This window comes from Carcharodon carcharias, chromosome 31 (genome assembly GCF_017639515.1).
Source record: "Carcharodon carcharias isolate sCarCar2 chromosome 31, sCarCar2.pri, whole genome shotgun sequence".
In the NCBI taxonomy this organism is placed as follows: Eukaryota; Metazoa; Chordata; class Chondrichthyes; order Lamniformes; family Lamnidae; genus Carcharodon; species Carcharodon carcharias.
Window position 1 is genome coordinate 17,488,106 of NC_054497.1, and position 17,020 is coordinate 17,505,125.

At 43.1% G+C, this 17,020-nt stretch overlaps 1 protein-coding gene across 1 annotated transcript in view; it reads left to right on the plus strand.

Moving 5' to 3' along the window:
- The window catches only part of LOC121271596 (glycogen [starch] synthase, muscle-like), a 149,871-nt gene that overhangs the window by 58,686 nt on the left and 74,165 nt on the right, over positions 1 to 17,020 (plus strand). The window contains exons 14-18 of the mRNA XM_041177631.1: positions 809 to 953; positions 1,483 to 1,600; positions 2,600 to 2,720; positions 7,848 to 7,954; positions 16,486 to 16,545. Of these exons, the coding sequence (XP_041033565.1) occupies positions 809 to 953; positions 1,483 to 1,600; positions 2,600 to 2,720; positions 7,848 to 7,954; positions 16,486 to 16,545 (551 nt within the window). The remainder of the gene's footprint in view (positions 1 to 808; positions 954 to 1,482; positions 1,601 to 2,599; positions 2,721 to 7,847; positions 7,955 to 16,485; positions 16,546 to 17,020) is intronic.

A 17,020-nucleotide genomic window follows, 5' to 3' on the forward strand; every position in this document is an offset into this window, starting at 1 on the left:
AAAAGGGGAGTCTGTGCTTATGTTTTTGTGAATAAACCTGTGTTAAGGAAAAGACTGGCTCCAGATTTGTCCTTTACTCAACTTTAACACTGCTTACTCTTTACTCTAACAATATTCCAATCGATAGTAGGGTGTTTATCAGCAATTTACAGTGTTGCCAATCTCTGTGATCCCCATGCAGGTTTGCTCTGTTATCTCTCTTTCACTATTTGGAGGCCTATAACACGCTCGCTGTAACATGATCATACCTTCTTTGCTTCTCAACTCTAACCAAATGGATTCTCCTTCAAGGACATCCTTTCTTTCTTATCTCTGTTTACAGTTTAATTGTTTTCTCATTAATCCCTGTCAGTTGTTGCCTGGTTTTATTCCCTTCCCTTTGTTGAGCAGATTGGCAATATTTGCTTCACTTTTGTCAGAAATAAATTTGTAAAAGTTGTTTGTCCCTCTTTTACTCATCAGATGATCAAGGATGTGTGTTATATGGTTTTGCAGCTTTATCAATTTTAGGGCACTCAATCCTTTAAGATTCAATTCTTAATTCATTTGCTGCTGGTCTTTTCTACTTCTTTATTAACAAATCGTGGATGATTTCCTTTGCTTTCTCCTGTCGACACTGAAGCAAACAACTCTGGACTCCCAGCAGAGTTGCCAAGATGTTCATTGTAATCCTTGAGGAAATTCAGGGCCTTGAAAGTCATGTCTAAAGTCATGTCTTTGCTTAAAGGAACTCACTAGTGTCCAGTTATTGGGCATTAGTACACTGCTGGAAGCCATGTGACGGTGACACTGATGGTCTTTGTTTCAGTTTGATGTAGATCGGGAGGCAGGAGAGAGGCAGATCTACCATCGATACTGCATGGAGCGAGCAGCAGTACATTGTACTCATGTTTTTACTACAGTATCACAAATCACAGCAGTGGAAGCAGAACATCTACTCAAATGCAAACCTCGTGAGTGAAACACATTAGTGTTAATTAATCAGGAGGGCATTGAATGTGTCTTTAAATGATCAAATTTACAGGCTGTCCTACTGCTATTTAAGAGCCCTGTTATCATCATGTGTGAATTCTAATAATACTCCTGTCCCACGGTTTCAAGGCAACCCTAACAAAAGCCACAAAGCATATCCTCTATGACTGGTGCATTATCTCTCATTGTCTTCCTATAAAGTTTCTTTGACACTGATGACCAGATCATCCTCTTCCAATGCTGCTCCCCCATTGTACAGCTTCATTAGATTGTCTTCATTTGGTTTTACTCTTGCCTGTATGGAATGTAAAAGCCTCGAGATTGGCTGCCTGGGTGTACGTTGGCTCGAGTGGCCAATAAATCGTGGGGTGGAAGCTGTAAATTCAGGTACTGAATAATTGAATTCTGAAGGTCTATCACAGGATTGCTAAGGTAACAGTGATTCTCTCAGGTAATTGTTCCTCAGAGTTCCTCTCCTCTCAATGTTCAGTTCCTTTTTCTTTCCATTAGATGTAGTGACTCCAAATGGACTGAATTTGAAGACATTTTCTGCAACTCATGAGTTTCAGAATTTACACTCAAAGAGCAAGATGCGGATTCAGGAGTTTGTCAGGGGCCATTTCTATGGGTAGGACAAGGAGTTTCTTTAGTTAATAGATATTATAAGTGTAGTGTTCTAGAAACAAAGTGACATCGTGCCCTGTAGTGACCGTGCTCCCGTTAATTGGCAGGCATTTAATCACATTATTGTCCTCTCACTCCATATCTTTTAAGACTTTTCTCTTTGTATTTATCTTGTTTTGTGCAAACATGATTGATTAAACTTCAGTTGTTACTGTGGAAATGTATTATATATTCTAATAACTGATTATGTGAAAAATTCTAACCCCTCACTAGGCTTTGAGTATTGATCAAGGTTTATTCTCTTTATTAAATAATGTCCACGTTTTACTCTATCAAACTCTTTCATAATTTTGAATATTTCTGTTATATCATTGTGCCCTCCTCAGTGCCCTATTTATTCATAACAGCACTCTTTCATCCCTGGTATTTACTTTTCACTTATCTCATAGCTCTAATGTTCTTGCTGTATTACATTGTCCAAAATGGTATAAAGGTGGATTACAAGGGTGTAAATCAGGCCTCAAATTAAAATGGGAGTAGCTGGAAAAATAAGATAGAGGCATTGGCCCAGAGAAGAGAATGAACGCAGACAGCACCAAAGGTATTGACTCTTCACAGGGGTGACATGATCCAGAAACCTTCAGCCCATCTTTTCCTCTCTTCCTTGGCTTTGGCTTTTTTTAATTGTCTGATATGAACATCATCTCTTGGTTTTGGGGCACAACTCATCTCACCAGGATTTGCTCTTTTATTTCTACTTCCTTTTTTGCTGATTCTGTCAAAATGCATTTTTGAGTCCTAATGAAGGACTGGCCATCTTTTTCCCTCACATGCGCTGACTCATCTCTATATTTCCAGCATACTTTGCCTTTGTTTCAGATTTTTAATCGCAGAATTATAACTCACGTTCTGGCCCTGGCATCAGGGTCTCCCCACCCTAGATTTGCGCTCTAAGTATTGCTTTATTGAATTTAAAATGTTTTTTTATCTTGATTCTTTCTAGCCATTTGGATTTTGACCTGGATAAGACCATCTATTTCTTCATTGCTGGGCGATACGAATTTACCAATAAAGGTGCAGATGTATTCCTGGAAGCATTATCCCGTCTCAACTATCTCCTCCGGGTAAAGTCATCTTTCTGTTTTCATATTTTAAACTTAGATCCTGAATGTATTATTCTGCTGGCAATTGGAGGAGGAAGAGACTCTGTCAACTGTTATGGTTTGTGGTTCATTCTGTCCTGTAATTAATTGTGTTATTTTAGGAAGTTTTGTTCTTAAAGAGAATTTGCTGGTTAGTGAAATGATAACTCAGGGAAGGCCATGGCTCAAAAGCAATGGGAGCTGCGCCGATAGTGAGATGCTAAACTGTCGACAGCAGGACAGCCCAGGTTGGATCTTTAGTCTGTGTTGAGTATCAAAACGTTGAGGACAGCATCATGATCGTCTCTGAAACTCTTGGGAGCCTTACATATGAAGAGCGACTGGTTGGTGGGGTGCTGTAGTGTTTGGTGCCATTAGGATGATCCCTGGTGCAAATCATGAGATCAGAGGCCTAGACTAATGCACCAGAGACACGAGGTCACATCCCAGCATGGCAGCTGGTGGTATTTAAATTCAATTAATTACTAATAAATGTGGAATAAAAAGGAAGTCTCATTACTGGTGACCATATAACAAGGAATCATTGTTAAAAACCTATCTGGTTCACTAATGTCCTTTACGAAAAGAAATCTGCCACCCTTACCCAGCCTGGCCTACATGTGACTCCGGACCCACAGCGATGTGGTTGACTCTTAAATTGCCTCTGAAATAGCCTAGCAAACCACTCAGTCATATCAAACCACTATAGAAAAGTTTTTTAAAAAAATCAGACTTACCACCCATCATCAATTGGAAATGACAAAGGCACTCCTGCCCACATGACCTTGCCAAATCCTTTGCACTAGCATCTGGGTATTTGTGCCAGAATTGGGTGAGCTGTCCCACAGGCGAGTCAATCAGCTTGAATAATCATACTCACTGAATCAAACCTACAGCCAATGCCCCAGTTCACTGTTTCCAACTCTGCCTTCACGCCTTTGTAATTGCCTTTATTCGAGTTTAAGACACTAGTTTCAGTCCCAAGTTTCTCACCCACAAAATGAAAAATGTTGTAATCATTCTGGCCTAGATGATCCTTTACTATGAGATCATTAATCCTTTGTAAACTCATCCTCAAACCTATCTTTTCCAATTTGATTCGTCCAACCTATATGAAGATTGAAATTGCTCATGATTTTTGCAGTACCCTGCTTTCAAGCCCCCACTATTTCTTGATGTTTACTTTGTCCTACAGCGTAGCTACTGTCAGGGGCCTGTAAACTACTCCCGCCAGTGATTTCTTTCCCCGGCTAATTCTTATCTTCCCCCAAAGTGATTCTAAATCTTGATCTTCCAAGCCAAGATTATTTCTCACTATTGTACTGATCTCATCCTTTATTAACAGAGCTACCCCATCTCCTTTTCCTTTTATCCTATCATTTTGAAATGTTAAATAATTTTGAATATTCAGTTCCCAGCTTTAGTCGTGTTGCACCCACGTCTCTGTAATGGATATCATATCATACCCATTTATTTGTATTCATGCTATCAATTCAATCTCTTGTTATGAATGCTATATGCATTCAGACAAAGAACCTTTAATTCTGCATTTTACCATTTTTTTTCCAACTCTGACTCATTTGCTGATGCATTCTTACATGTCTGCCCTGTATCTTCCTATCATGCTCTGGTTATCATTCCCCATATTGCCACATTTAATTATTGCATTGTCCTTTTTCATTAACTTTCTAAATCCCCCCTCAAATGAAGCCTCGCCCTCATTATTTAATTTAAAACAATCTCTACAGTCCTAGTTGTGTGATTTACCAGTACACTGGTCCCAGTACAGCCTCTTTTCCTCATACTGATGTCAAGCATCCCATGCACTGAAACTTATTTCTCCCACATCAATCTTTGAGCCACACATTCAACTGTCTGGCCTTATTTACCCTATGTCAGTTTGCTCGTGGCTCAATACGTAGTCCAGAGATTAATACCTTTGTGGTTCTGCTTTTTAATTTAATTGCTCTAGTTGCTCGTACTCCCTCAGCGGAACCTCTTTCTTAGTCCTACTTATGTTGTTGGGACCCACATGAAACACAGCAAGTGGAGGTTGCATGTAACAGTGGTAATACAGTAATCATGGGAGACGTCAATCTATGAATAGTCTGGGTAAAACAAATTAGCATTAACACTGTGGAGGACAAATTCCTGGAATGTATACAAGATGGTTTGATCGAACAGTTTGTTGAGGAACCAAAGATAAAAGCAAAACACTGGATGCTGAAAATCTGAAACAAAAGCAGAAAATGCTGGAAAAACTCAGCAGGTCTGACAGCATCTGTGGAGAGAGGAAGAAGGGTCATAAGGACTTGAAACATTAACTCTGTTTCTCTCTCCATAGACGCTGCCAGACCTGCTGAGTTTTTCCAACGTTTTCTGTTTTTGTTGAGGAACCAACTAGGGAATGGGCTATTTTAGATAAAGTTGCCAAAAAAAGTAGTAAGCCTGAGGATTGGGAATTTTTAAAATAATTCAGCAAAGAGCCAAGAAACTGATAAAGAAAGAGAAACATAAAAAGTGACTGTAAAAACTTCTAAAACTATGTAAACAGGAAAAGATTAACAAAGCCAAATGTGGGTCCATTACAAGCAGAGACCGGGGAATTTATAATGGGGCGTAAGAAATGGCAGAGGAATTAAACAAATACTTTTGTGTCTGCCTTCATGGAAGAAAATACAAAAAGCTCCCAGAAATACTAGAGAACCAAGGGACTAGCGAGAATGAAGGACGCTCAACTCTGAGCCAAAGCTCCTTGAGAAGCAAACACTTATTGCAGATGTGATTGCTTTGGATCACACTGATATCCACCAGCCCCAACAGACTACGTTGCAACACATCACCTGCCGTACCATCCTGATTTCATTTTGTTTATTTCAGGTTTCCAATTTAGAAATATCACTTAGCAATAATTTGCAGTTACATTAAGTAATATATCTATAAATTTAATACAGTACTTACATCTCTCTGATACTGCCATTTTAAGCCCCACTTTAGAGATCAAAGAAACCTTAAAACTCACCAACCAATCAACTACCTGCTTATCTAATTAATACCTCAGGACATCAGCTCTTAGGTCCTGCTGCCTCTTGCTTCCTCCCTTGGTTTTACTCCTTGCTCTGCAAAAGAACTGAACAGCACCTGTTCCTTCACCAAGCCAAATTCCCTCACTCACCAGATTCCTGAGTTCAGTACTCTGTTGAAGACGTAATCCATTGAACTAGCCTCCATGCTACTTACCAGATTAACCTTCAGATAAAGATGTTTGTAGAATTTGTTAACAGAACACGAGACCCCTGAGTTGTATAGCCTCTAAGCTCTATTTCTCATAAATCCAAATATTGATGTTTCTTGAATGTTGCTGAAAAAAGAAACATTTTTTTGTCAAAGCTTTTTGCCTTGCACTCATCAGGACAATTTGTAAGAATACCAAATGTAAAGGGAACAACAATTTATACTGCAAGAGAGGAGAGTGTTGATTGGCTGGCAAGTGGACTCTGATGTCTTTGGGATGTACGGCCTACATACCTAGCATCACACTGGCACTGAAATTCATATACCACGTTGATCATTTGTGTGACAGGAAGAATGTCTTTTTGGCTTGACGGCAGAATCCTGTTAGTGGTGAATACCACTCGTGTTGCTACTGCACAGCAGCAGTGTGAAACAGCTAACTTCATCTGTTCAAATTTTTGAGATACCTTTCCCTTCCTGGGTAATCTGAGGTAGACTGGGCACTTTTCATGGCCGCGATGATCTGATCAGGATGGCCATTATCCTGCCTTTGACGCCCCTAATTCAGCATCAAGCTTGCATGGTGAACAAATGGCTCGGGCCCTATTGACAAGTTGCCAATAAGACCAATCTTACAGTGCATGGAACTGTAAGAATTTTTTAAAAATTTATTTCAGGGTGTGGGCATTGTTGGTTAGGCAAGAATTTATTGCCCATCCCTAATTGCCCTTGAGAAGGTGGTGGTGAGCTGCCTTCTTGAACCGCTGCAGTCCATGTGGTGTAGGTACACCCACAGTGCTGTTAGGGAGGGAGATCCAGGATTTTGACCCAACGACAGTGAAGGAACTGCTGATATATTTCCAATATATCCAATATAAGGCAGGATGGTGATTGGCTTGGAGGGGAACTTCCAGGTGGTGGTCCCAACGCGTATATTGACCAGTGAAGGTTGGCTTGCAGTCGACCATGGCAGGGAACCCCCTGGCAACTAGTACATCAAGGAAAGGGAGTTCATTTGACTTCTCCATTTCAAAGACTGGCAGATCATATCAAACAGCATGTCCCAGCCAATGGGCAGGGTACAGATCATACCCAGTCAGCCCATGCTTATAAAACTCAAAACACAGTGTCCAGCATTAGTGTGATTCCGCGATTGGAAAACATTTGCAAAATAATCCTCAGTGTGCTATGAAGTACACCGACAGCCAATTTAAGATTATCAGTTGGGATCGCAGTGTGGCACATTTACGTGTACTGGAAGCTACATATATTAATACACAGGGCCCCGTTCTTTGCAGACAGAAAGAACATGTACACACATTGTGCCTGTTTCAGCTAAACAAAATAAGTGTCAGCCACTCACTGGTGTATTTCTCAGGGCAATGCCTTGACTAATCAGAGTCAAGTTGCCTGGTATAACTTTCAAACAATTCTTGGCAGTTAACTATCAGTCACCATCAACTAGTGCATTCCCCATGGCAATGCCTCAACCAATCTGCCTATCACACAAATGAATAATGTGGTATATGAGTTTCAGTGCCAGTGTGATGTTAGGTATGTAGGCCGTACATCCCAAAGACATCAGAGTCCATTTGCCAACCAATCAGCACTCTGTTCTCATACAGTATAAATTGTTGCTCCCTTTACATTTGGTATTCTTGCAAATTGTCCTGATGAGTGCAAGATGAAAAGCTTTGACAAAAAATGTTTCTTTTTTCAACAATATTTTATTCCAGGTGTAGCTGCTATCCTAGCAAATGTGAGATTGCTGGATGGTATATGAAGTCTGTTCTAATTGCCAGCAATGATATATCTTAGTTTCTTGTTGGTTTTATGAGAACGACTCACTTTAAAAAATATCTTCTTTTGTTGCAGGTTCATCAAAGTCGTGTGACAGTGGTTGCATTCTTCATCATGCCTGCACGAACCAACAACTTCAATGTGGAGTCATTGAAAGGACAAGCAATTCGTAAACAGCTATGGTGAGTAGCCATGTTGGTAAGAACTCAAGTGGAATGTAGATACAGCATGGAAATGGACAATTGTAGCCATGTGAAGTCTGAGCTGTGTGTGCGAGGAAGCAATTGAATGTCTGTTTCAGTCAGATCTCCTCCAGCTGATTTTACTGCCACAGCGTTGATTCCATCAGGGGTCTTTGAGCTGAAGGAAGTCATGTGAAGGTAGATACTATGATGTTTAAAATAAAATCGATAGGGGTAAGCTCCATAATCCATTATCGTGTATTTCCTATTTTTTCTTGCTCTCTCCCCTTTAAATCTGCCATCATCACCCCTCTCCTCAAAGACGCCAACTCTTGATCTTCTTGAAACTATCATCCCATCTCCAACCTCCCTTTCCTCTCTGAAGTGCTTGAATGTATTGTTGTCTTCCAAATCCATTCCCTTTTTTCCTGGAACTCTGAATCCCTCCGGTCAGGTTTCCACCCCTCCTATACTGAAACAGCTCTCATCCAAGTCACAATTTTGTCCTATGTGACTGTGACAGAGTAAACTTTCCTTCCTTCTCCTTCTCAGCCTGTCTGCAGCCTTTGACATGGTTGACCACACCATCCCCCTCCAACACCTCTCCACTGCCATCTAGCTGGTTCCATTCTTATCTGTCTAATCATAGGCAAAGAATCACTTTCTGTGGCTTCTCTTCCTGCTCCCACACTGTTACCTTATCCCTGGCCCCTCATATTTCTCATCTGCATGCTGTCCCTCAGTGACATGAAGAACATTAAGGTGGATAAGTCCCCTGGGCCAGATGGGATCTACCCCAGAGTACTGAGGGAGGCAAGGGAGGAGATTGCTGGGGTCTTGATAGAAATTTTTGTATCCTCACTGGCTACGGGTGAGGTCCCAGAGGACTAGAGAATGGCCAATGTTGTTCCATTGTTTAAGAAGGGTAGCAGGGATAATCCAGGAAATTACAGGCCGGTGAGCCTTACGTCAGTGGTAGGGAAATTATTGGAGAAGATTCTTCGCGACAGGATTTACTACCATTTGGAAGCAAATGGGCATATTAGTGAGAGGCAGCATGGTTTTGTGAAGGGGAGGTCGTGTCTCACTAATTTGATTGAGTTTTTTGAGGAAGTGACAAAGATGATTGACGATGGAAGGGCAGTGGATGTTATCTACATGGATTTCAGTAAGGCCTTTGACAAGGTCCCTCATGACAGACTGGTACAGAAGGTAAAGTCACACGGGATCAGAGGTGAGCTGGCAAGATGGATACAGAATTGGCTTGGTCATAGAAGACAGAGGGTAGCAGTGGAAGGGTGCTTTTCTGAATGGAGAGCTGTGACGAGTGGTGTTCCGCAGGGATCATTGCTGGGACCTTTGCTGTTTGTAGTATACGTAAATGATTTGGAGGAAAAAATAACTGGGCTAATTAGTAAGTTTGCAGATGACACTAAGGTTGGAGGAGTTGCAGATAGTGAAGAGGGTTGTCAAAGGATACAATGGGATATAGATCAGTTGGAGACTTGGGCAGAGAAATGGCAGATGGAGTTTAATCCAGACAAATGCGAGGTAATGCATTTTGGAAGGTCTAATACAGGCAGGAATTATACAGTAAATGGCAGAACACTTAAGTGCATCGACGGGCAGAGGGATCTGGGTGTACAGGTCCACAGGTCACTGAAAGTGGCAGCGCAGGTGGATAAGGTAGTCAGGAAGGCATATGGCATGCTTGCCTTCATTGGCAGGGGTATTGAGTATAAAAGCTGGGAAGTCATGCTGCAGCTGTATAGAACCTTGGTTAGTCAACACTTGGAATATTGCGTCAATTCTGGTTGCCACATTACCAGAAGGATATGGAGGCATTGGAGAGGGTGCAGAGGAGGTTTACCAGGATGCTGCCTGGTCTGGAGGTTATTGGCTATGAGGAGAGGTTGGAGAAACTCGGATTGTTCTCACTAGAGCGATGGAGATTGAGGGGCGACTTGATAGAAGTTTACAAAATTATGAGTGGCATGGACAGAGTAGATAGTCAGAAGCTTTTTCCCAGGGTGGAAGAGTCAAATACTAGGGGACATAGATTTAAGGTGAGAGGAGGAAACTATAGAGGAGATGTGCAGGGCAAGTTTTTTACGCAGAGGGTAGTGAGTGTCTGGAATTTGCTGCCAGAGGAGATGGTGGAAGCAGGTACGATAGTGATGTTTAAGAGGCAGCTTGACAAATACATGAATAGGATGGGAATAGAGGGATACAGACCCTGGAAGTGCAAAATGTTTTAGTTGACGGGCAATATGATCGGCGTAGGCTTGGAGGGCCAAAGGGCCTGTTCCTGTGCTGTACTTTTCTTTGTTCTTTGTTCTTTGACATCATCCAAAAGTACAGCATTAGTTTCCAGATGTCTGCTGATGACACCCAGCTCTACCTCACCACCTCTCTCGACTCCTCCACTGTTACTAAACCATTAGGCAATTTATCCGACATCCAGTACTGGATGAACAGAAATTTCCCCCAATTAAATATTGGGAAGACTGAAGCCATTGTTTTCAGTCTCTGCTTCAAACTCTGTTTCCTCGTTACTGACTCTATCCTTCTCCCTGGCAACAGTCTGAGATTAAGCCAATCTGTTTGTAACCTTTGGTGTCACGTTTCTCTCTGAGATGAACTTCCAACCTCATGTTTGTGCCAAGTCTCTTTCTCCCTCTGTCACATTGCCTGACTCCACCTGAAATAAACACAGAAAATGCTGGAAAAACACAGTAGGTCTAACAGCATCTGTGGAGAGAAAAGAAAGCAGATTTAATGTTTTGAGTCCATTGAACTCTTCTTCAGAGCCTCTCTCAGCTCATCTGCTGCTGAAACTCATTCATGCCTTTGTTACTTCCAGATTTGACTGTTCCAGTGCACTCCCATTGTCTACCCTCTGTAAACTTGAGGTCATCTAAACTCTGATGCCTTTGTTATAACTTGTAGCAAGTCCCTTCAAACAAAGGAAACTATGAAGGTTTGAAAGTCAAGTTAGCTCTGGTGGATTGTGAAAATACCTTTAAAGGTTATGATTGTAGACAGGCAACAGCTAGTATTTAAAGAATTAATACATGGCTTACGACAAATATACATTCCTTTAAGGCACAAAAACCCAACAGGTAAAGTGAATCAACTGTGGCTAACAAAGGAAGTTAACCCCAACATTGTCATCAAACCTGCTGACAAGGGTGGTGCTGTTGTTGTCTGGCGCACTGACCTCTATCTCGGAGGCTGAGCGTCAACTCGCAGACACTTGCTCCTACCTGTCCCTGGACCATGACCCCACCACTGAACATCAAGCCATTGTTTCCAGGACTGTCACTGACCTCATCTCCCCTGGAGATCTTCCTCCCACAGCTTCCTACCTGATAGTCGCCCAACCTCGCACAGCCCGCTTCTACCTCCTACCCAAAATCCACAAACAGAACTGTCCTGGTAGACCAATCATGTTAGCCTGTTCCTGCCCCACGGAACTCATTTCTCATTATCTTGACTCCCTTCTCTCTCCCCTTGTCCAGTCCCTCCCCACCTACATCCGTGATTCCTCTGACACCTTACGTCACATCAAAAATTTCCAGTTCCCTGGCCCCAACTGCTTCCTCTTCACCATGGACGTCGAATCCCTCTACGCCTCAATCCCCCACCGGGATGGTCTGAGGGCCCTTTGCTTCTTCTTCGAATAGAGGCCCGAACAATCCCCATCCACCACTACTCTCCTCCGTCTGGCTGAACTTAATCTCACACTGAACAATCTTTCCTTCAACTCCTATCGCTCCAAATAAAAGGTGTGGCTATGGGTACCCGCATGGGCCCCAGCTATGCCTGTCTCTTTATGGGGTATGTGGAACATTCCTTGTTCCAGTCCTACTCCGGCCCCCTCCCACAACTCTTTCTCCAGTACATCGATGATTACTTCGGTGCTGCTTCTTGCTCTCGTCGGGACTTGGAAAAATTTATTAATTTTGCTTCCAATCTCCACCCCTCCATCATTTTCACGTAGTCCATCTCTGACACTTCCCTTCCCTTCCTTGACCTCGCTGTCTCAATCTCTGGTGATAGGCTGTCCACCAATATCCATTACAAGCCTACCGACTCCCACAGCTACCTCGACTACAGCTCCTCACACCCCGCTTCCTGTAAGGACTCCATCCCATTCTCTCAGTTCCTTCGCCTCCGTCGCATCTGTTCCGATGATGCTACCTTTAAAAACAGTTCCTCTGACATGTCCTCCTTCTTCCTTAACCAAGGCTTTCCACCCACGGTCGTTGACAGGGCCCTCAACCGTGTCCGGCCCATCTCCCGCGCATCCGCCCTCACGCCTTCTCCTCCCTCCCAGTAACATGATAGGGTCCCCCTTGTCCTCACTTATCACCCCACCAGCCTACGCATTCAAAGGATCATCCTCTGCCATTTCCGCCAACTCCAGCATGATGCCACCACCAAACACATCCTCCCTTCACCCCCCCTGTCGGCATTCCGTAGGGATCATTCCCTCTGGGACACCCTGGTCCACTCCTCCATCACCCCCTACACCTCAACCCCCACCTATGGCACCTCCCCATGCCCACGCAAAAGATGCAACACCTGCCCCTTCACTTCCTCTCTCCTCACCATCCAAGGGCCCAAACACTCCTTTCAAGCGAAGCAGCATTTCACTTGCATTTCCCCCAACTTAGACTACTGTATTCATTGCTCCCAATGCGGTCTCCTCTACACTGGAGAGACCAAACGTAAACTGGGCGAACACCTGTGGTCTGTCCGCAAGAATAACCCAAACCTCCCTGTCGCTTGCCATTTTAACACTCCACCCTGCTCTCTTGCCCACGTGTCTGTCCTTGGCTTGCTGCATTGTTCCAAAATGGCGGTGGGCCCTGTTTCGGCAGCAGAGTTCGGCTGCCCACCTGGCACTGAGCCCATGGGGCCTGTACGCCCATCAAGGGCAAAATTCTGCCCCATGTACATTACAACACGATGATGATTGGTCAGAAATGAGGGTGTGTTACCTTATTCAATATTTAGGGTGGCAGGGAGAAGATAGTTGTGGGTGAGGCAAGAATTCCTTCCTTACTTGCTGGAAAGTAATGGATTCAATCAGCAGCAGGTACTCCTGGGATGATATCTGATTTCCACGTGGCAGCAGTAGAATTTCACAGCACCGAAGGAAGCCATTCGGCCCATCATTGTAAATGCAGAGCTCTCAGGAAGAACTGTCCACCTCATCCTATTCCCCATACTCTTTTTTATTTCAGATATATGGATGGATTCTATTCTTGACACTGTTTCTGGTTTCATATCCTAACAACCCCACAATTCATATCAATAGACATCGTATCATCTGATTTTATTTGGCTGTGAAAATTACTACTGCAGGATAACTTGGTACCTGCTGTAAGAATGGGCTCAATTTTCAGATATAAACGAAGGTTTCAGAAATGGATATTGGGATGTTCTGGCTGATGGAAATAAGTAATAGGGAGAAAATATTGTTATGTCCTTTGTATAAATAGGAGAGTAAGTGTTAAGCTGAAGTATAAATGTCTTAATGAAAATCACCTCAAAAATAAATATTTCACAATATATAAAGCAATGGCAAGATTGTACAGGCATCAGATACAGATTACATATAGATATCTGATACCACTGAAGTTAACTAAAGCCACAATTGAATGCCAAAAATGCATTGGAACAAAAAAAAACTGATCAGATGGCATTGCCATGCTAAAACTTGATAAGTCCTGTTCCAGGCCAGAAGAGTCACATTGGTCTTTTGACAGATTTAACATGGTGGTTAGAATTGAGGAGTGGGATATGGCTGAAATGCTAAATATATATTTTGTATTCATTTTCTCTATTGAAAATGATGCAGTGGTCAGTACAAATGCTTAAGATATTGACTCCTTAAATGTAAATACATAAATGGTCTTAGCTTGGTTTGAGGCATTGAAGTTTGATCACTTTGCTGGACCCGATGACATTTGACCTCGAATACTGTAGAGAATCAGAGAGGTACGATGCGCACCATTAGTTAACTAATTGTTCTTTGAGATCTGGGCTAGTTTGAATTGATTGGGGAAAGAGCTTGCTGCATGAATGCTTGCACACACGTGCCAAGCTCCAGGAACATGGCAACAAGAGAAGGCCATTCAGCCCCTTGAGCTTGTTCTGCCATTCAGTTAAATTATGGCTGATCTGTATCTTAACTCTTTTCCCCCAGTTTTGTTCCTTATCCCATAAGTTAAACTTTCTGTAATCCATGTTTTTAATAAGCTTGAATGAAATAATTAAACTGTTCAATAATGAAATTCTAGCTGTGCTAAAGACTAATGATTCAAAATACTGCATGGTATTTAAAATGCCTACCAGCACTAATATTTTCACTGAAAAAGCATACTGTTGTTTGGGAACTCAAATGATTAATACACAGGAAAACAACATAATAGTAGATATTAGAAATGACATGGCCAACACATTTTCTTCCAGCACTGGCATATCTGAATTTCCCTCCATCCCGATTAAGTCCGTAGTGGGAAGGCCTGTGGGCAACCTTGCTGCCCCACTGCCAATTGAGACCCTTAAGTGGCCAATTATTGGACATCCTGCTGCTGCTGGGTGGGCTTGCCCTGTAGGGAGCACAGCAAACAAACCAGCACTGGCTGCCAGGAGTGGGGGTGCCCTTGCACAAAGGCACTCAGTACTTGATTGAAGGACCTGGCATCGGGGTGTGGGAGGGTTGTGCCAGCTGAGACCGATCCCCCTACCCTTGCTGCTGATACCCCCACAACACCCAACCCCCCAACTCCCCTTCTCATCACTGACCCCTGGGCTGGGATCCAGTGGTGACTCTCGGCTTCAGGTAAGTGTCGTACCTGCAGCAGCCACTGCGTCCCTGGTGGCGCTGCTGTTCAATGGAGCTGCCAGCCTCCGATTGGGCGGCAATCAGCTTGTGGTGGGTTGGAGTCCTGCCCCATTCCTTGACCCTGGTGGAAGGTTTGCTGCAGGCCTGTCAGTGCCTGATTGGGACATGATGCAGCGTGCCTTCCTGACAAGAGGTGACGCAGGGGCTCTCACTGCCTTGCTAGCGGTGGGGGGGTGGGGGGTGGGGGGCAGGGGCTGGGTAGGGGGTGATGGGGGGGGAGGGTGGTGGTGAGACCCCTGTCACCTCCACTAGTTTCTGCCCTTCCTATCCTCCTCACAACTTGCTTTCCTAATTACCCCTGTTTCCTCGACAGATTGGGCTACAATACATACAGCCAGTCCCTTTCTTCAAGTCATTAATGCAGATTTTAAATCAAGGGCTGATCCCACGTTATAGTTACAGTTTGCCAGCCTGAAAATAACCCATTTATCCTGACTTTCCTTTAGTTGGTTAAAGTACCCCCAACACTTTGAGCTTTTGTCTAAAGAACATGAGTTTTGTGTGAGGAGCCTTGATGGCCACAGGGAGGCGCCACCTACCCGTCCCATGGCTCTTGACAATTCTGAAATTCGGTGGGGGCTCGAGGTCTTGTCTGGACTTTGTTACTTTGCAAGCAAAGCACCTGTAACTTGTTTAGTGCATCTATGCATTGCAGATTGGCTGATTAACAGATGTTCCATGCAATGACCTGGAAGAATCAACGGCATAACCACAGAATGCTGTGGTAATTTTCATAATGCCAAGCATATCCTTCCCTGCAGTAAAGTTTATTTGTAGGTCTATTTAGAGCCTGAATTCCTGCTGAATAGTGCTATGCTGTAAAGATGAAAATTTATTCTTCCATGTTACTGGAGAAGCCCATATATTCCTGACATTATCGAGGGTGCATTCTTTACAATCCACATTCGTTATCCGGTATGCCCTGGGAATGGGTGGTGCTGGTTAATCAAAGATGCCGGTTAGCAAGGAGCTACATTACCCCAGACACAAAAACAAGTTGCTGCCCTGTCTTTGAGGAGTTGAGGGGAGAGGGGAAGCAGCTGGACACCACACTCAAACCAGAACCAAACAGATCTCCACCACAACTGAAGACGTAAGCTGAACAGAAACTCTCACCGGTCTGAATAATCAGCTCTGACCATGAGACCCACATACTCTGAGTGGATTTGACAGTACAATGTGATGTCAACAAATGCATTCTCATTAGTAAATTACAAAATTATGTTATATTATCGCAGTGTGCCCAGGTGTGAGAAATTTCCCGAAACGGATTTCTGACATTGGGGGGGTTTTGAACTCCTCTTCATTTCTGATCTTCACACCAGCTTCTTCTTTTAAAAAAATCAGAGCGATCAGTTTCACTGACAGTTGCTCTGAACTTGAACTGTTGCTTCTGACCCTGGGGTAGGTTGATGAGTTCCTGGCTGAATTTCTTTAAAAATCGGAACTAACAAGGATTGGGGTGGTATCAGAAATTGTGGTTAATAAAGAATTCTGGCTGGTACAGAGCTGGATAACACAAAATTTACTGCAGACGTGCTTAACATTATGTGCTGCTTGAAGACTGGCATATTTGAATGACAAACTCTTCCTATGTTTTATTTGCCTCCAGGGACTCAGTAAACATAGTGAAGGAGAAGTTTGGGAAGAAGCTGTATGAAACCTTGCTGGTGTAAGTATTGTGGTGCATGAATGATGGAAGCAGGTTGTAGTGAGGTTAGACTACTAGAGCTGAGTTAAGATAAAGTAAAACATCCCTATCATTGGAAAGACAGCCAGATTTCTGCCAAGGGAAATGTATAAGCCCATCTGGTTTTACATTGACTTTTTGCACCTAGTTTTCTACAGTTGGTTCATGTACAAATTTGGATGTATATGTACAAGATTTGAGCATACTGTTGAGCACATACACAAAACTTAGAGGGAAATGGACAATTAACGGGGACTGCATGAATAAACAGAAATCATGGATGTTTTTCGAAAGGCTTAGAAAGCATCTCAACCCTTCAGCCACCTTTGCCAATTCATAGAACGGTGAAGGGTGAGGGAGCAAGATGTGGCGGGTAAACATTAAGAGAGCCTTGCAGTAAGTGACAGAGAAGCTGAACTTCCACATTGTTTACAGGTGGTTGAAGTGGAAATGGTAA